This window comes from Coturnix japonica, chromosome 5 (genome assembly GCF_054131305.1).
Source record: "Coturnix japonica strain WE chromosome 5, WE-NBRP24, whole genome shotgun sequence".
NCBI classification, from domain to species: Eukaryota; Metazoa; Chordata; class Aves; order Galliformes; family Phasianidae; genus Coturnix; species Coturnix japonica.
The window spans coordinates 25,670,951-25,691,490 of record NC_140667.1 but is presented as its reverse complement, the minus strand read 5'-3'; the positions used below and the strand labels follow the sequence as shown (position 1 = coordinate 25,691,490).

At 39.0% G+C, this 20,540-nt stretch overlaps 1 protein-coding gene across 4 annotated transcripts in view; it reads left to right on the top strand.

Moving 5' to 3' along the window:
- The first annotated feature begins 34 nt into the window (after nt 1–34).
- Nucleotides 35–20,540, top strand: part of TTBK2 (tau tubulin kinase 2) — a 69,616-nt gene continuing 49,110 nt past the window's right edge. For 3 of the 4 annotated variants that reach the window (XM_015864700.3, XM_015864701.3, XM_085548898.1), the window contains exons 1-2: nt 57–485; nt 17,198–17,357. In XM_015864700.3, coding sequence (XP_015720186.2) covers nt 17,289–17,357 — 69 coding nt within the window. In that variant the 5' untranslated portion in view covers nt 57–485; nt 17,198–17,288. Of the gene's footprint in view, nt 486–17,197; nt 17,358–20,540 lie in introns of all 4 variants that reach the window. The other variant, XM_015864699.3, reaches the window with a different exon arrangement.

Below are 20,540 nucleotides of genomic sequence, written 5' to 3'. Positions count from 1 at the left end.
GGGAGCCAATCGGCGGGCGGCGATATCGGCGGTCGCCCAATCGGCGCTCCGGGAGCATGGCGGCGGGCGGGCGCCGTTGCACGGGGGGCTCGGTGGCGCCGCGGCAGGGGAAGGGCGTCCGCGGCGGCGGTGCCGGTGCCGTTGTGGTTGTGGCGGCGCTGGGAGCGGGGCTGCCGCAAGGATGGCGGCGGCGGCGGCTGGCGGGTTGACTCCCGCGGGTCGTGCATCCGGCCGCACGTAACACTCCGAGCGGCCCTCGGCGCCGCGCGCGGCGGTTACCCCTCCCGGCCGGCACTGCAGTCGCTATAGAGACCGCGCCGCACGCCATGGGGCGGAGGCTGGGCCGGGGGCCTCCTCTTTAGTCCCCCCGCCCCGCTCGGTTGCCCGTAGGCCGTATCCCCGCAGCGCCGGGCGGCACCGCGCTCCGCACGGACCGGCAGGACGCGGCGCCCCGAGGGACCGCGGGCACCTCGGCTCCGATCCAGGTGAGGAGACGCGGCGCCGCCTCGCGCCCGCACCGGGACCGAGGGCGGCTCGGGGATCGCGGCCCGGGGCGGCTGGGGGTCGAGGAGCGGGCCCGGCGGATCCCGGCCTCCCCCCGGGGCTGCGATTGACGGGCGAAGCGCGTCTCCTCCCTCCCGCTTGCAGCGAGGAGAACGGCGCCCTGCGGGCGGCTCGCGGCCCCGGGCAGCCGCACCGCCGGCCACGCGTTGTGCGGGGCGGGCAGGGCGCCGTGCGGTGCGGTGCGGCTGTGCCGGCCCGAGCATTGGAGCTATTAGTGACGGCAGCCGTACGGGAACGCCGCTCCGCCTGGCTAGGCCGCGGGTGTGATCACTACGGGTAATAGTAAACATACGGGCTGCGTAGGGGCGGCATCTGGGAGCGCGTTGTTGTGTGTTCTTCTCCTGGAGGAAGCGAGAGAGGAATGTCTCCCTATGAAGGATGCTGGGGTCCCCGGGCCTGTGGCTGCATCCCTGGGCACCGCGGAGGGGATAAAGATCGGAGCGGGGCTGGTAACCGAGTTAGGGTGGGGGGCGAAGGGGGGAGGGGGAAGAACCAACACTATTCATAATTAATATGGAAAGGACTGTGGCAAATGGATTATAAAATAGCTCGTACTAGCTCTCTTTGGCTGGGTGTGCAGAACCAGTTGAATTTCAGGTGAATTACTCAGAACTGGTGTGGTGTATTGATGGAAAGGTTGAGAACACCCACACAAATATACTTGTATTCTGGAATCATGTTGGCCTTAACGTCTAGAATTAGTTTCCATGTTGTGGTTCTGGAGGTAAAAAACTACCACTAGCAAGAATTCTTATGCAATTTCTATAGTTAATGCCTTGCCTCTGTGTACGTCAGATGGTTTCAGCTGCTACAGCAAACAAAAGATGTAAGCCTGCTTCACTGCTTGGTTAGTTTTGGAAACGTTTGGGGTGTCACTTAATGGTATAAACTTGTGGCACAAATGTATCTACCAATTCTGTTCTGTGTTAATGTCACAGAATACTTCCTTGTGATGATCCCTCTGCTTTACAGCATGAACTGTGTTTACTAAGTATTAAAACTTTCTTAACTTTATGAATGAGAAGTTGACGTTGATTTAGTCTGTAAGACGATCTGACTGCAGTAGTGCATTTCCCCATCTGTGAAAAGCTGTTCTGAAACGGAAGATACTGCAGTTGTAAAAATACAGAGATGGATTTGATTCTCTCTGAGAAATACTTTGTTCTTTGATATATTTCAATGTACTGTTGTGCTCTTGAAATCCAGCATCCTTTTCTATGTGTTACTTTAGAAGTGTGAGGGGTTAGAATGGGCAGAGCTGTGTGTGAGGATGGAGCATCAAGATGCTGGTCAGGCTTGGCGTGGTTGTGGCACTACTTCTGCATGCGGCAGTTTCTCTGTCATCTCAAATTCCAAAGAGGGTTTTCCAGAGTATCTGAGTAAATCAAGGAAGATTTTTAGGGTGTAATTAAGAGAGAAGGATGTGTGATGTTTTCCCAGTTAGGAACTGATTTCTAACTGACAAGCTTCTGCTGACTCTGTGTATGGATACCTAAGGTTAAACACTTGCTTAGCGTGTGAATTTGTGCTATATAATGTGTTAATATACTCCTGTGCTTTCTCTTTCAGCTGAGACTCATTAATCTAGTGGGAATGAATTGATGCTCAGTATCAGGAGATGTGCAGTTTCTGTGTTTCTCAGTGTTTTGTGTTGTGCCTCTCCTGCTCTGTTAAACCCTGACACAAAGCCTTTGTGTTTGCCTAGAGGGGAGGAGAAACAGCTGCCTCCTCTGCATAAGACACCGACTGGGGTCCTTCCCGGTCTCTCAGGGATGCATCAAATGCAGTCCAGCCACTGTCTTTCCTCTGCCTACCTCATAAGGCACTCTGCTCTTGGCAGGGAAACCTGAGCTTTGTTGCATTGATCTCACAGATCAATGTGTTGTGCCATGCATCGAGGAGAAAGGTCTGGCAGGCTAATTGCTCAGGTAGAGATGTGAATGGGTTTAAACATGCAAAATTGACTAAATGTGAGCTGTATGTCAAGGGGTCCAATGGATCGTGTTTTGTTTAAAAATTACTTACTGTCAGCTTGGTTACTTGTCAGTGATGGGGATGGAAGCAGCTTTTTCAAATGCATGATCTGCTTGCTATATTTTTCTCGAACAAGCTCGTGTTTAGGCCACTTGAATGGGAATTAATACAGTAATACATAACTTGAAATTATCTTGGGCAGTTGTGAGAGTACAAGTCAATGGAGCAGTTTAACTTTCTGCTTTTTCATGCTAAAAGAGTGCTCTAATGGTAGTGCTTTATTCCACCTCAAGATGTGCTGGAGTACAAGTGGATTTCCCCACCTTTGTTGGGAGCACCACTGTGTAATGTGTGATGTTAGCAGCCATATCCTTCACAGTTGCTTCTTTGAAAACATCATCCAAACTTCTGCTTCTCATTACTGTTACAACTTCAGTATATTATCGGTGTCTTCCTTTTATTTTTTTCCCTACCGTGATATCTGTTATTTCCTATATTGCTATTACACATCACTTATTTTGAAGCATAAGTAGTAGAAAATAAGAAGAATGTAATGTGACCTTTTGGCTCTTGATTTGGTTGAATATTTTTTCCTTGGATTTGAGAGGTCCTGCAAGCCATGACTTGAAGAACTTACTCTTCAAATCTATTTTTCAGTTAATAGAGAGTAATCTTTGAAAACTTGAAGGAGCTTTTTGGGGAGAAGGGAAGGATTGAACCTGGGAGAGGAGATGGAAAGGAGGACAGACTGTGAGACTTAAGATGTGTGAAGCATTTTTGTAAGTCTGTTGTGAAGACTTCATAAATTGGTTCGTTATTCAGGCGTGTTTTCTTTTTCCTGCGGGTCTTGTACTTCGTGGTTGATTCTGTGATGAAAAATGTTGCTCAAATGCTTTTCAAAGTGCTATTTTTATGCTGTTGCTTTGTCTCCAGAGAGATTAATCAGTTACTGAGGATTAAGTTATTTGCACTGATGAGGAATTCCATATGATAATTCTTCCTTTTAGAGAAAGCATGTGCACATGTTACTTTGCCTTGAGTCTGGTTGCAGCTGAAGGCGAGGACGCTGCCTGTTCCTCTGTGAGTGAAGTTGATGAGCTTGCTAATACCATCAGGGATGGAAGTCAGATTCTGCAATATGCAGCCATCTGATTTATAAAGAAAAAGGGTAAAGTATGCTGAACTTGCTCTAAGAGCTTTTAAAAAGACGTGAAATTGTTTTAATGTGAAGCCCCTTTCTTATTCCTGAATGTTTTAGCAGGATTTGTTAGCTGATGCAGAGTTGAATTACTATCTGGAGCTAAAATGGGGAGAAACTGAAGTGATCAAGGCAGAAATCATCCTGACTTGCCTAAATGTAAACGATATTATTACATTTTTTGATGCATTGCTCTCTTAGCTGGAGTTGCCAAATACTGTACCTGTGTTAATGGGATGGCTTCAGTGGGCTTGTCTACAGTTAAGAGATTTTGCCTTGTGTAGTTGGTGTGTCCTGAGTACTTGGGAACTGTCACTAGTCAGCAGCTGCTTATTGACTCTGCTCTCTGTCACATCCCAAAGAATTTTCAGATACCGTTAGTTGCTTTTATCGTGCTGCCTCTCAGTATGTTCAGATTTTGCAACATTTCTAGCAAAAGTTATTTGATACCACACTCTTCAGAAGAGTGGTAGAATTAGACTGCTTTGTTTGGCGTATTATCAGGTTGTGTTTTGTTGCAGTTGTTTACTGCTCCAGAAATAATGCTACTCTTGTCTGGCACTATGGCTTCTGAACAAATGAAATGCATCTGTTTAGCTTCTGTGTTGGCTATTTAAAAAAGAAATTAAAAGAAATGAGGTGAGGAGGTGATCTGTACATCTGTAAATACAGCGTGCTTCTCTTCAGCATGCAGTGTTCTTCTTAGAAGATTGGTGTCATTATTTTGTTGTAAACAGCATTACGTCCAGTTATTTACAGTCTCAAAATGGTTTATTATTTCCCTGTCTTTCCATTTGTCAGCATTCTGCACTAAATAGATCCAGAACCTGCATTACCAGGTGGCTGAAGCTGTATTAAAAGAGGAACGTCTGTGTTACTCCTTGAATTCAGTTCAATATTCTGCCTTTGCATGTGATGTTTTGACATTCTGTTTCCGGTAAAATCAAGAGATCACTACTGAAGAAGAGTTGGCTTCAAGCAAACTGGCCTGTTGTACCCCCAGAGCTGAGGGAGCGGAACTGATATTGGATCAGGATTCTATTTTAGTATAACATTTATCTGCTGTTGTGTAGGGCTCCGGGGATTGTTGTGATGGTCACGATGATTTGGGTGAAATGATATTTCTGCAGTTTTGAGTAAGACAGCACTTCCACTGGGGAAAACTGGAACATTTCATCTGGATGGAGCAAACTCATGGAAGAATCATAAGCTGGATCAGTGTGAAGTATTTATTGGTCTTGTGGGAGAAATGTGCTAGCTAACCCAGGCAGTTTTTGTCTTGACTAGGCAAGAACTAAGAAATGCTGAAACTGAGGAGTAAACTTGAGTCTCTCACAGTGAAGCAGATGCAGAGAGGAAAGAAACTCCATCATTTACCGTTTGGTGCTTGACGTTTATTTATAGACATGCATACACAGAAACATAATTTCCACATGTAAGCTTCTGCAGGTGAAATTGAAGGTTATTGTTGAACCAGACAACTGGTGTCTGTTTAAAAGAAGAATCTTCTGCCTGTGCCTTTTCTAGCCCCCTGAGCTGTGCCTACGCAGTAGTAGGCACAGTAGTGAATGATTCCAAGAAGGGAGCTGTATAAACCTGAGATAGGATTATAATTCTTATTAGGTTCTGCTGTTTGGTGTCTTCACTCTGAATGGCTTGATGGGGGAAGCAGTCATAACCAGATCCTTTCTGGTGCAACAGGCTGGGTGCTTGGTTGGTGGTTTCTGCCTACTGTCAACTCAGAGAGGAGGCAAGAATAGGGGGAACATTTTATTAGGTCATGTTCTGCTTCCTTCCCTATTGATTAGGTGTGGGAAACTTGGACTAGTTGTTTCATTTGGTCTGGATGCTTCTTAGTGTTGATACTGTTCTTAAATATTTAATTAAAATTATGATTCTAGAATACCTTGTTTATTTGGCTTTTCTTCTGTAATAATCTCCAATGATGGGACTCTTCTTTCCTTGATGAGTCAGTTTTCCCTTGTTTGCAAGACAATTGCATCAGAATAGTTTTGCATGCTTGGAAGCTAATTAAAATCTGAGCTTGCACTTTAGCTCTTCTGATGTATAAGAAATTGATATCACTTTTTAAATTCTCTTGGTCCACATTTTCATAATACATAAACTTATTAATTCTTGTGCTTTTTCATTCTGTGATACTTTATTTTTTAACCTCTGTTGACTGTTAAAATATGCCTTCTTGACTTGGGTGGACTCAGCATAATAAATTTACATAGGATAGTTATAGTTTTGATAGTTAAGTTTCAAAGATTAAGGACTCATTGGTCTGGCTGCTTTGAGGACAAGGGAGCTCTTGTGGTTACTGAGGCTGACTTTGTGAACAAGACCAGCTTCTCTAGGACTTCTCTGAATAGTGTTTGTTAACAGTAGTTGAATAGAAGCATATAATTAAAAAAAATAAAATAAAATAATTTGATTGTCTTTTAAGGATCCTCAGTAATGTGGAATCCATTGAAATCATTCATGAAACCTTACAATAGTAGAATATCCTCACTGACTGAAATTAATGACCTCAGATCTTTTTGATTGTGAGTGATCTAACTGTTTGACCTCTGATTTTTGTGTCCGAATGTGAGTCTCTTGTGATTCCTTAAGCTTAAGCAGCTTTTATTTGGTATTTATTTGGTAACTTAAAGGCATCGAGCTGTGTGATTTTTGCCACTCGATGCATATTGTTCAATGCTTTAATAGCTGTTTTCTGCCCCTTTTCTTGACATGTGGACACAGAATCTGGGTATAGTACTCCAGCAGCCATTCTAATGCTAGCAGCTAGAGACTCCCAAAGTATTTATTTGCCTACTCATTTGTGGCTGTCAGAGCCTTCCTGCTGCAGTAATGTATCTAATTAGGGGAGACTGATTATCTGTATCATGTCAGATGATGTTTCCGTGTGTTCTTTGCTCCCTGATGTACGTCCCCTTTTATCTGAGTTGGAACACGTGCAGTTTGATTGCAGTACATTAAATGGCTGACGTTTGTTCTGTGCCACTTCCTCATCTCAGGATCAGCTACAGACCTTGTAAATTGTTTTTCCTAAACTTTTATTAAAGATTTATACTCGTTTCTACTCGGTTCCTCGTTTCATCCTGCAGCTGGTACCCGCGGCTCGCTGTAGCTCCCAGCCCTGGCAGGCCGTGCTGTTCCATCAGCGCTGCCGCCGAGCTCCCGGAGCTGGCCGTGGTGCTGAGCGCTCCCCACACCACTCTTTTCTTTCTCATGTATTTCAAATGTGGTTGCTAATGGTGCTGTTTCCAGTACTTATTAAATATGCTACTCATAATCCTCCCCTCCCCCAGCACTCAAATAAAACTTAGGAAATTGCATGTGAGACTTTCCTTCCTTGTGTTGCTCCCATCACTGGCTTCTGCAGCTTGACAAACTTTCAGCAGACAAATTGTCCTTTGATCAGACTTGTCAGCTGATGGTGACCGAGAAATGGATTAAAGAAATGTACTTCTGCCCTGATCCTCCTGCCCCTGTATGTTAGCCTTGCAGGGTTTTTAATATTTAATAATGTGGTAAAAGCCTAGTCCTCCTAGGGCAAGAAATTCTGTGTCAGCAGAAGCATCTGATTACTTACCTAGCAAATGCTGTAGAAATCTCTTCATCATTCTTACTTGTTAATAGGTAGCGCCAGACCAAAATTAGGTGAATATGTACTGAATATAATAGGGGCAAAAATATTTTAATCCAGTGATAAGAACTGAATTTTAAAAAAAAGCTTGTCTTTGTACAGGATTTGCATTTAAACTGTTTCCTATGGAAAGGTAGCAAAATTAATATAACAATTTAGCTAGAGATCAGAGAATACTTATTATTATATACTAATTATGTTGAGTATTAACCCACTGAATTTATTTAGAAAAGTGACAATAATGTTAAAAGATTTGACTATTATGTCAATTCTGGCAGCAGAAATATCGGTTTTACATTGTAACATGTTTGTAGACAGCATCATATGGCTTCTACATTTTATGGCAATTGTTTCTTGCTGTTCATGAGAGGTATTTTTTTTGTTGTTGCTATGTGATGCTTTATTTTTTTCTTTTCCCCACTGAATTAAACACATCATTGGAAATGCCTTGAGTCAGCTTCAAGAAGATACAAATGTCACAGTTTTGTGGAGCTTTTTATGCTCTTGCTTCTCTTGATGCTCAGGTCTTCAGCAGCTTAAAATTTTTTAGTTGTATCACTTGTATAAAAATGGTTATTTATGCAGCTGCTACCTGAGGTAACAAACTTTCATTCAGAAGTTGATTTCTTTGAACTCCAAGCGTGGCTTAGCTGTACTCAACCTTCAATGGGAGCAAATACATTACATGAATTTTCATTGCTAAGAATCTGACCTAGAATCCCTGCTCTAAGTAAACTTGAGGATAAGAGACCTTTATTAATGTGTTGGTTCTCTGCATCCAACTAGTGGAATTAATCAAATGTAATGATGAGAAACATTTCCTTATCTGAAGCCAGATACTGGAATGAAAAAAAATCCCTTGTCTAATCAATATCTTTCTGCAACCATCTGTAATCTGTTTTTTTCATATTGAACTTTGTGCATAACAAGTCATGTGCTAAAATGATAAGCAGAGATGATTGCCCTCTTAGGGTTGGCATAAGATCCACTTGGCTTGAACACTTTGGCATCTGATCTAATATGAAGTAATGGAAAAAATGCAGGTAATAACAATCTCATGGATAAGACAGATTTTCTGTTTTCAAGTAAGTGATGCGTGGAAATCATTGGTGATTCTCACAGCTATGGGAAATTCATACATCTGCAATAACCAGTACTGAACCTCACCATACTTAGAAACTCAATCAGCTCAATCTCGTGCATGCATAATTTTCCCAACTGAGGAGCACTTAGTTTCATTGGAAATAACCACTGGGTGTGTGAAAAGTAGACAAAGCATTAAAAATAAATAACGACTGTAATATGATTGTTATTTAAAAGATTACCATGCTTATGTGCTTTTAGCGTGATTTTTGTTTAAAGCTAATCCTAATTGAAGATTCCATAAAGCAACAAAAAATTAAAGATGATTCTAGATATTCAGATTAATATTTTGACATGAATATTCGAGTGGAGGAGAAATAAATGCATTGCGAGGGTTTTATGTGGGATAGAGAGAAGGAAAATAAGCTGCTGGCAGCTAATTTTAACACCCAACATTGCCTTTCTTAACTTGTAAACGTAGGTCCTTTAAACTAGCACTTCCAGCTTGAAAGCAGTTCCACCCAATTCCTGCCTCTAGAAGGATTTGTACTGCCACATTGTAATTTAAAATTAGGGAACTATTCTATCTGAAGACTAAAATTTTCTGTGAATCTCCGATTTTAAGAAAGTTTTAGAAAACTGCTGCTAAAATTTGTGATTAGAACCTCTCTGTTGTGTAGTATAACTTGCAAGGACAACATACATAGGAAAAAATAGTGCTTCCAAGACTGATTCTGTCTTTTTATTAATCTAAAGAGCTGTTGTAATTCAAGGAGCAGTGCTTATCATTAGAGGATGATATCATATGAAGATGATTATGTGATGTTCAGTGGTTTTGATACAGCTGCAGGTTTTTAACATTTGAGAATCTTTTCTCGTAACTGCTTATTCTGCGAATAGCCTAAATTTATAGCAGTAAGTATAATATAAAATTTTATTTCAAAGGATTTTAATAAAAACAGTATTGTAAAAGAATACCTGGTATTTTTTTAAAAAATGTAAAAGTGCTTATAACTGCATATCCTAAGGAGCATTAATGAATGAATGTAACCAAAAGTGAGATGCATTTAATAGCCCATGAAGTGTTTGATCTCTGCTATGTTTAAAAATGCTCCAAGCTATACTTTCTTTGATCTCTGTTTGTTTTTTGTTGAAAGTTAATATTTAGCAAAAGACACATGGAAATTTGCTTTCAGGAGTTATTACTCATTATTTTCTAAAATACATAATGTAGTAGATAGTGATACTTCAGCTGGGGTGTGTGTTTCTGATTTTAATGAATCCCAAAATTGCTCCTTGTGAAGGGTAACAAATCTGAATAGGCAGATTGCTCTTCAGCTGTAAGTGGGGAAAAAAACATGAGCAAATACGAACATTGTTGAATGTCACAGGGATATGCTATAGGCACAAGGTATTAAATCGACATAATTTCATCACTGAAATGGTCTGCAACATGATTGATGCACCTTGATTAGAGGTAGAATTCAAGCCTATAATATTAGTGATCAGTGTTAGTTTTTAATGTGTATATGAAAAATCTGAATTTGAATGAGAAGCATGACGATAGAGGGCATGGGAAGTGTGTCAACTGATGGAAAGAGTACTATAAATAGATACGTTGAGATTATTACAAGCGAAACTCAGTATAAAAAGGGAAGGTGAAATGATGGAACTAATTGTGCTTGGAGCTCCTGAGTGTTTCTTGCATAGATTTTTTTTCTTTTCCTCCAAATAATTGCCTGATGAAAGAGCTAAAGAGTTTACTTGAGTTGTAATTGCTTGCCTTCTGTCATCATTCCAATAACAGCTAGCTAGCCAGTATGTTTAGGGTGGGAACTTATTTGAAGCAAATGACAGAATATTAGTGGCAAGTATTTAATTCAAACTGCAGCTTGTCAATTCAGATAATTAGAATTTATTATAGGGAACAGAATTTCTTTGTCCTCTCTCCATCTTCCCAGACATAACGTATGATCGTATAGTTGTTTGTTTTTTGATAGGAAGTGCTTGAATGGTATACAATACTCAAGGTGCCAGTGAACCAGGGATATATAAAAAGCAGAGATGAACTTTGTGTTGTCCCCTGTTTCATCTGAATTGCTAACATTTGTTTTTGTTGCTTTTTGACTGCTATTTATCATTCAGTTGCCATCACCTGTAACTGTGTGTCCTAATAAACAATATCTTATTTTTGGTTGCTAGTAATCTGTTGCGTTTTTAAGGAGAAGTTATATCAGAAAAAATAATCATAATTTTACATATATCTACACAGATCCTCAACTGATCTTTCATTCCCAAATTATTTGGTACTGTAAGGTCACTTAGCAGTTCCTCATTTTTGTCTCTTTTCTTTCTTTCTTTCTTTTTTTAAAAAACACACGCAAAACAAAACAAAAAACCCACTAAATGACATATTGTCAACCAACTTCTGTTATTTCAGTTCTAATTCTGCTTTCCAGGTTATCTGTGAAAGTGTTGGTATGTGCTGATTGTTTCTTGCTCCTTGCAGAACTTGTGACCTCTTTCCTTAGTCTGAAGGGACAACTTAGTCCAGTTTCATACCTTTTGACCAATTACTGCGTAAAGTACTTGTCCCTTCATGCCATAGCTGTTTAGTTTCTTTAAAAAGACTTTGACTTTTTAAAAGGTATTTTATTTATTCCTTAGTCTATTTTGCTTTGTCCCAGTTGCTGTTTTGCACCTCCAGTACCTTATTGGTTTTAAAAATTACTTACCTTTTTGTTGCAGTTCTCTTAATCTACTGTTCATTTATGTGGGATTTTATTGTGCATTTATCTTCATTTATTTGGGATTTTTATTTTTATTTTTTATTTTTTTTACTTCTTTTTTAATTGCTATTTTTTTGCTTTGCTCTGTGCTTCCTACTTGGTCTATGTTAGAGAGACTGCTTGGTTTGCAAGACTAAAGTGGGAGTTAAGTTCAGTCAGTCTTTAGAGAATGTGACTGTGAATTATGTCACATGCTAAATAATGATCGTCTTGAAGAAAAATTGTATTTAAATATCCAAGAAATCCATTCCAAAATTTGAAAGCAGTGCTATTAGTGATCCAGATGGAAGATCGTGAGTCAGGTTTTCTATATATGAATAATTTGTGCAATAATATATTTTTCAGTGGAACTTGAATTAAAAATGTAAATATTGATCTTGATAAGTGATGACTCGTCGGTCTAAAAATAATAGCTCTCTGTGCTGTACTGTGTATTCACAGATGATCTAGAAAAAGTGATAATAGTGAAGTGACAGTGATGATAAAAGGGCTTTGAGAATAGTAAAGCTGTAGACAGGCATGGAAGAACTGCAGAAAGACACTGAAACTCTGTCTGAGGTAATTAAAGGTGAAAATTATTGTAAAGGAGTGCATAGATGGAAATAGTTTTGAAATGTACACAGTGATGGGCTAACCTCTATGGAGTGAAGCCTTGCAGACCTTCTGGAACTAGTGGGCAAATGCCTAAGAATGTCTCATAGGGGTTGTGGTTTATCAGGGAAAAGTACACAGAAAGGGGAAAAACAAATAAATGGGTAAAGGAATAAATAAATGAAGAGACATGAGGGGAATATGAGAGCAAGCTATTCCCTGCATGGGTCTGAGAAGTGAACAGGGAACAATTGCCAACTTTACCTTAGTGAACCTCAGATGTAAGTAATAGAAGATAAATTGAAAACAAATACAATCTTCCCACAGCATGGAAATAAATTGTAGTTTACTTGCAGTGGTGTTACGGATTATAAAAGCTTTTGTGGGTTCAGAAAATATATGATGAATTCAGAGCTGGAAAGTCTTAAATATCATCTTTGGCTCAAAGAGAGTTTTTTGTCCCAGCTTTTTATGTCCTTGGAAAGTATCCTGGGAAAGTACGATAATATGCTTTCTGCATCCTTTTTTTCCTTCCCTCTGCATATGCTGTTGGCAGCAGTCACGGATAGGAGATTGGGCTGAATAGATCTTTGATCTAACTCATCTGTCTGCTCTCATGATTAGCTGCCCATACTATCCACTTTTCCACTGTCTAAACTAATTTTAGGTTAAGTGTCAACTACAAACTAAATTCTTTTTTTTTCCTTTTGGATTTCTCCCAACTTGTAAGTACTGTTGCCAAAGTTCCATTTGAGTTTCTTAATACCTGTCACCCATTTCAAACCAGTCATTACTGCTTGAAGACATGGTGAAATCCTCCTTCATACCAAATCATGTTGTTGGCTCTTAACACTTTTTCCTTGGAAGATTCTGGCCTGAGTGGTTTTCACAAGCAGATTCGTGATTCTATCCGGTCTGAGCTACTCCTTTGTTTTTCTGGACTGTGCTTTCTGATGCAGATAGTGCCTGAGCCTATGTGATCTTAGTGGTCTGTCCTGTCAATGAGGTGCTCCATGGCACTACAGGGAGTCTCCAGAGCCTCTTTAAACTGAGGATAAAGTGAGACCTTGTGCTGTTCCACTGGCGGTATGCTATTGTGTGCATATTTTAGTGACCTTAGTTCTACCTTCTGCCGGCATAGCTAAGCACCAAGCCATTTCCAACCTCTCATGTCCTTCAGCAGTGCATTCCTTCATTGAGGAGGTCAAAGCCCTAAGATTTTGGTAGATCTCCTGCATTGCATGGGTGCACTCAGATGCCATCATCCTGACAGCTAGGATCTTTTGGAGTAGTTTTGCATGGCTTGGCAGTTACTGACCTGATTTCATGCATTCTTAAAAAGGAGAGATGCTCTCTTCAGGTGTATCTATGTGTGTGTGCGGCCAATGCCCTCTTTTTATCACAATAGAGCAACAGATTCAGAAGTAAGCACCCCTAAAGTAAGGATGCTAAGGAATTAGATGTGACAGATAAAAAAATAGTTTGTTGGGTTTTTTCTTTTTTTTTTTTTAGCATGTTTTTTGCTAGAAAATAGTGTGGGAACTTGAAATACTTGTTTTTAAATAAGGCTGTTATCTTGAAACAAGATACTATATATTTAATTTGTCTTCAAACTGAAGAAAATATTGCCACTTCTCTAATAACAACATAGCTGAATGTGTTGAAGTTGCCAGAAGGAGATCTAGGCTATTTGGCAGCAGATCACAAGGCAGTTGGGAGCTTTTCACACCTGGAATCTGCAAATGGTGATGAGAGTTTTGGTACCCTAAAGCTTGAGATAGGAAAACTTAAAATAGCATTGGTTAAGTATTGTTTTGTTTTACTTTATTTTTTTCTAAGGATTTCTTCACAATCAATACAGTTGGAAATTTAAGTTGGGGTCTTAAATTAGTTTTCTTGTTGACCTGCTGGGTAATGATTTTCAGTTATGTTAAAGACCCCAACTTTCAATGGAGATATTTAGAAAATATGTAGTTTGTAAGAGTAGAATAGTTCTCAAGTTTGAGTGTACAAATACACACTTACATTGTTTACCACCATTGTAAAGTCTTCAGCTGCTTTGCTGAAAGCAATAGCTGGCTGTATTTCAGTAACATAAATGGAACTATCTGTGTTTTTATGCACTTCTTAGTCATCTGTGGCATTTAGAATGTGTCTGAACAATCTGAATTTGAGTCCTCCAAAATTCAGAGCCTTTCCAGTTTCGTCCTGAAGGCCACCTCCAAAGAATGTATATATAATATGTCTGTCCAGAAAGTCCTTTAAAGGTAAACATCTCCAAAAGTGTCTTTCTGTATGAATTTTAAGAGGGCTGTAATCTGAACTGCATGAGTGTGTGTTTTCTGTCATGATGTTTACCCACAGGAATGCATTAATAATTCTTAACGAATTTCCAGTTTCATTGAGTTAAGGTCATTACGGCACACAGCAGAGCAGTGGAAATCAGTCTATATCAGAGTGTGAATAAAAGCTTTAAAGAAACCCTGTTCTCTCAGCAGTGCAGGCATGTAAGTGTCTGATACAGCTGTGGTTTAGCAGAAATGTAAATCAGCTTTGGACTTAAATTAGGAAAATAAGACTATTAGCTAACAAACTGAAAATTCATCTTTTGTCCATCATAAGCATCAGAATAGTTGAGTGTAATTCAGTGTGAGTGTCTGACTGGGAGCTGCTGCCCATACCACAGGAAGAATGTGGAGCAAGGAGAAGCTTCTCAAAGGAGGACCACAGAGAAGACCCATGGGATAGGAAAGAAGGCTTAATTTAGAGGAGGTTAAAAATGATTTGATCTCTGTGTTTAGATGCTTAAATGAGGTAAAATTAACAGGTCTGGAACTCAGTTTCCAAAAGTGTGACAAAGTCCTGTAGTAAGAAACTAAAATTAGACAGATGAAACCTTGAAAGAAAACCAAGTCCTGTGAGGGAAGGGACTTGACGGAACACTTTATAGAGGTGAGCAGTGACCTTGTTGCTTGGAGTCTGATGACCAAGTATTTGTGCACATACAATGTGAAAGGTGAAGAGCTGCTGGAACAGGTAGAGGTTCGGAATAATTTCAAGCTCTTGAGCTCTTGAAATTCAAGTACTTAAAGACTTCTACATTTGGGGTCTTGAACAACACAAAGTTGTCCAAATTAACCACAACATGTTTGTAAAATTTGTCTTTCTTACGTGAAGCAGTGCTTGGCTATTTTTTATGAGCACCAAAGTAGTGCTGGGTTCTTAAGCTTCAGGAGGTGATTAGCACCTTACCTCTAGGGGTCAGGAGAGAACTGCCTCCTGTCTGTGATTCCCTAATGTGTCCTCAGTTTTTGGTGTTTTAAATACCAGAGAATGATGATGTAGAATAAGTTTTCTTACTTTGTAATGATATAGAATGGCAAGAAATTTAATGAGTCCATTGGAATAGAGAAGAAGAGGCTGAAGGTGGGCCTCATGGTGGCCTACAGCTCCTCAGGAGGGGAGTGGGTGGGCAGTGCTGATCTCTGCTTTCTGGCCATGCTGACAGGACCCAAGGGAGCAGCATGCAGTGGGCTGGGTATTAGGAAAGGGTTCTTCACTGGCTCCCCAGGGCAGTGGACACAGCCCCAAGTGCCAGAGTTCAAGGAGTGTTTGGACAGTACTCTCAGACATAGAGGTTGGATTTTGGGTGGTGCTTTGTGGAGCCTGAAGCTCGGCTCCGTGATCCTTGTGGGTATTCCAGGATATTCTGATTCTTTATGCGTAAGACTGAGGAATTGTGCGTAAATGAAGGTTTTTATCCTGGCCATGCAGATGTTATCTACAGCACTGTGGTACATTTAAGGTAATTATTAATAGTATGGTGTGTTTTGATTGGTGTATATCTGTATGGTAACACTGAACTCTGGGCTAGTTACTGGTGCTCTCATAACATGCTGAAGACTTCAGGAGTTAAGAGGTGTCAGAAATATTATCAGAGCTGTGACTATAAATCGTGATTATAAATATATTTTAACAAGGTGTCTAATCACATCAAGGCTGATAAGAATACCAGCACAAAACTCTGAAACCATTGCGCACGTATTTAACAAAACATTTACTTTTTCTACAGATGATGATTTTTTCTTGTAGGAAAATAAAGATATAGGAGTGAACAGAGTACTTAGTGAAAAACACCACATAATTGGAAGGGGGTGGAAGGGTAAACAAAGACTGGAGCAAATGGAAAAATCATGGAGCATGCTATAAACATGTAATTTTAGAAGTGTTTAGTAGACCTTTATCAATTTGTTACTGCTGTTTAGTTTTCTCTTTAGCTTACTTAGTTCTTGTCTGTGTTCTGATAACTCCAACCAAAAAGGCCAGTAATTATAATCAGCAGTTCAGTAATGTTAGGTGCGTTAACTTAAATTACTACAACTTGCTTTATAATTTTGACCTTATCTACAGGGAGAACTTACCAGCACCAGTAGAATGGAAATTGGTTTAGTTCAACTTGATTAAATTCCAGGGTGGACACTTAGACGCAGAATATACAATCTTAATTTGGTTTCCCTTCATTTGTTTGAATTAAACCAGTTCAAGCTGCATATTCTTAATAAGTGTTCTTTCACAGATATCTAATCCACTCTAACTAATTACGTATAAATTTAAATCTTCAACTAATTCAGATTAATTTTCCTCCAGAGGTTTTGGTTTTGTTTGCCTCAAATGTCAGAATTTACAATTGAAGTGAGAAAGGCATAAATGAATTAGGAAAAAATGAGTATGAAAGAGTATAAATATAGAATAAAAACACACAACCAAATGTAATTACTGTTGTGTTAAATCTGTCTTTGATTGATTAAGCAGTACAGTTTTGTTAGCTTTATTGTGGTTTTTAGGTATAACTTAGGCATGGTGTTAGACTGAGCATTTCTATATGTGAAATGACATAGAATATGAATTTTACATGAAAGTAGTTGGTAGGCATCACAATAAATTAGGAATGAATTGCAATTCCATTCTAAGTATCTAATTTTAATTGTGTAATTTTTAGTCTAATATCTTTTTCTAAGTTGTTATTATATATTACTATTATTTCTCAATTATCTATTGAAGTGTTAATTATTTAGTTGAGCAAAAGCTTTTGTTATTAAAATTAGAAAAAAAATACGCTTAATTTACAGCAGTTTGAAATTACCCTCATATTCTTATCAATAGACTTAAAAATATATATATAAGGAACAGTATACTTGGGTTTCTTTTTGTACTGGAAGTTGCTATGTAAGTCTAATACAAGACACTGTTGGATACAAGAAACCTAGTTAACATGCTATGCGAGAAACAACTGCTTCTGTGTTTTATGCCAGTGTTACCTTATGTTCTGCTCTTATTCTGCAGCCAGTGGTTAAATGGAAGCCACTCCTGGGTTCTGGATGGTTTTTGCTGACGCAGACTTGGCATAGCAGCTCCATCACATCAGGAGGTTGCAATGAGTGGAGGTGGGGAGCAGCCTGACATCCTCACTGTGGGAATCTTGGTCAAAGAAAGATGGAAAGTGGTAAGTATGTCTTCCTGCAATTCTTTTTCATTTTAAAAAATCCTCCTGTTAGGATGTTGAGTCCAATTAGCTAGTGATTATGTCAACCATTTTGGTAATCAATCAAGCATCCTATTGAAACTAATCAGATTGTGTGGCTGGTTACTACTTATAGGATGCTTTTTCCAGACCTTCCTGTTTTTCCAATTAGAAAGAAATTTTGCTTGTTGTATTGAAGCAAAGATTTATCCATGTCTGATTTATATCCCTTTGATTTTGTGCCTATTTTGGCTATGTGGTAAATATGTTCATTCTACTTCAGTGTTCATATTCTTCATCTGGAGAGATGCAAAATCCATTCTAACTATTTTTGTTGAGAAAAACAGGCTGAGTTCTCATAGTTGCTTCTCCACACCCCTGATCATTTTAGGATGTTGTTACATATAGATTTTTTTTTTCAGATGGCAGAAGAAAAAAACCCAAAACCACAAAGAGAACTAAATAGAAAAGTGAAAAACAAAAAACAAATAAACTGTAATGGCCACTGAACCACTGTCTTTGCTTTGGTTTACTCCCATGCTTCAATATTTTGTTTTAAACTGTGAAGCTGAACATATGAGTTGTAGATTCATCGCTGATTTCAAACTCATCTAAAGAAAATATTTTCAACTATCTTGTTCTCAGTACTTCATTTAAAAATGCAGGAATCCGGTGTTAGCTTTGTACTGTTGTGTAAATAGAACCAGAACTACTATCATTGGAGCATATGCATTTGTAAAATACTTTCTTTTATCGTATCTCAATATTGCAGATGAGTAAATAGTGAAATTATAGTCTCCTGTCATATATAGTATAAGGTAGCATTAATTTTCTTTCACGTAGATACTCTTCATGATGATTCTAGTTTGGGAAGTAAACATAGGAAAGATGTTATAAAAGCATTTTTTCCCCTCAGTTTCACTCTCTCTACCAGTTTCAGCTTGTGCTGGCTCCCTTTTCTAGATCTTCCCTTTTCTGTGCCCTTGGAGCTAGAGAAATTGGAATGTAATAATAGTTGTTTATAGGTAGGATTAAGACCGTTGTTTGGTGTGCAGTGTAACAAAAAGCCAAAGGGGAAAAAAAAAAAAAAAAAGTTGGAAAAGGTGTGCTTTAGGCTTGAAGTGTAGAAAGAGAGCAGTGGAGAATAGCATGGAGACAATGAGACAAGATGCTGAATGCAAAGATGAGATGTGTGAAACTTATGTGCAGAGTGGAAGACTGTGTTGTAGGTGTGAAAGAGTGCAACAGCGTCCTTGTCGAGGTAGAAGACATAGGGTAGATACAGCAGGATACCAACATGACTGAAGAGACAACTTCTGTCTTAAAAGCAAAAGAAGGCAGAAAAGGGGCTGGGCTGCCTGAGAGGAAATTGGAATTAAGTAAACTAGAGCTCAGCTTGCAGCTGAAACTTAGAAGGTGTATGAAAAGCAAATGTTGGCAACGAAAAGAAGACCAAGGGAAGCGTGAGCTTGTTGCTGAATTTCATGTGTGACCTAGTGACAGAGAAGGTGTAAAATGACTTTTCTGCCATCAAAGAGAAGTTCATTTGTGCCTGGAATCATTGTGTTCCATGATTATTGGATGCATGCTAATGATTCTGATGTACTTCATCTGAGGACAGAAATTGATCTGTTTATTAATATGGTTGCTTGTTTGTTTATTTTAGCCCACAAGCAGGAAAAAAACAAAGCCTTTCAGGGGCAGTCTTGCTCAGTCTGGCCATGTTTGAAAGCTGATAAATTGAAATTACATGATTAACTGCTTTAAGTCTGTTGAAGTGTCAAGGGTAGCTGTGTCATCTCTATCCTTTTCCATCTTTCTAACATGAGTTTTCAGTGTCCCCACTGTACTTAGATTAGTGCGTACGCTGAAAACTACAGTCATGTAGACACCTGTGTTTAGCTGTTTAAGCCTGAGCGGATAGGTAGGTGGATTTCTTACGAAGTCTTAATGTAGTGTGCTGTCCACACATTCATGTTTTTAAAGGTGTCAATGAGAGACTACAAGTGAAAATTGTTCAGTGTTGTCTTAGTCTGTTTTCCTCATTGAAAAAATATTGAAATGAGACCTGCTTACAATGGTTGAAAAATCTTGATATCAGAAAATGCATGATGAATTACTGAGTGTTGTTGTAATCATACAGAATAAAAATTTCACGTGGTCTGATTTGGGTTGAAAAATGCAAGAAAGTGAGTAGGCTATTTTTTTGTTTTTCTAAGTGCTTTTTCCTTTTTGGACACATGGTTGGTTGTCTGGATTAGGAGACAATGTTCAGAATTAGCAGAATTAGCGTGTTGCTCTCTTTCCAGATCTCTAGAATATTTAGACAACATTTAATATGCTGTAGTCATATAACCTGAGCAAATCTACGTTTTCAAATGACATTTAGAAAACCATGTCATACATTTCAAGGTAAAATATATTAAAAAAATTAAAATGAAAAGTAAGTATATTCCCTAGGGTAAGTTCGTCTTGTCTCCTTTTCTCCTGTACCAGTTGAAGAATGGTAGCTGCAGGAGAGTTCACAATATGAAAACATCATATGAAATAACACTGACGTTTTGATACTGAAAGAGGCTGGTCTCCTATGAGCAGAGTGAAAACACAACTATCAGTATTTACTCTGAATGTAGTGTATGCCAGGAGCATTCTATTTACGTCCTCCTCAAACAGATGAATTTTGTAGTGGTATCTGTTCCTTTAGTATGTATGATAATAAGAATGGTGTTAGGGAACTACGAGTTACTAAGTAACATTTAATATACATACTTGAAGATAATCTTTTTTTTCTGTCATGCGTAAATCACTGCACAGAATAGAAAATTTGGTCTTTTTGTAGTAACCCCCAAGAGCTTTTGTACCTTTATTATTCAGTACTTATATTTCTGAGGGGAAGATTATTTTAAGAAACAAACGTACGGTGACATTTTGAAGGTCTCTGGGTAGCATATGGCTATTTGAGGAAAGCATATATTAAGCATGCTGACTTTGGTCAGATTCGTGCTGGGAGTTGTACTATTACACTGTATGAAACTGAGAAAGTTTAGTGCAGATGGATATCGTGTATTAACTCATTTTCCTAGAATTCCAAATTTTATGCAATTAACCATATACTTATGGATTTTTTTTCAATAGGTCTTTACTTAGCAAAGGGTACAATTAGAT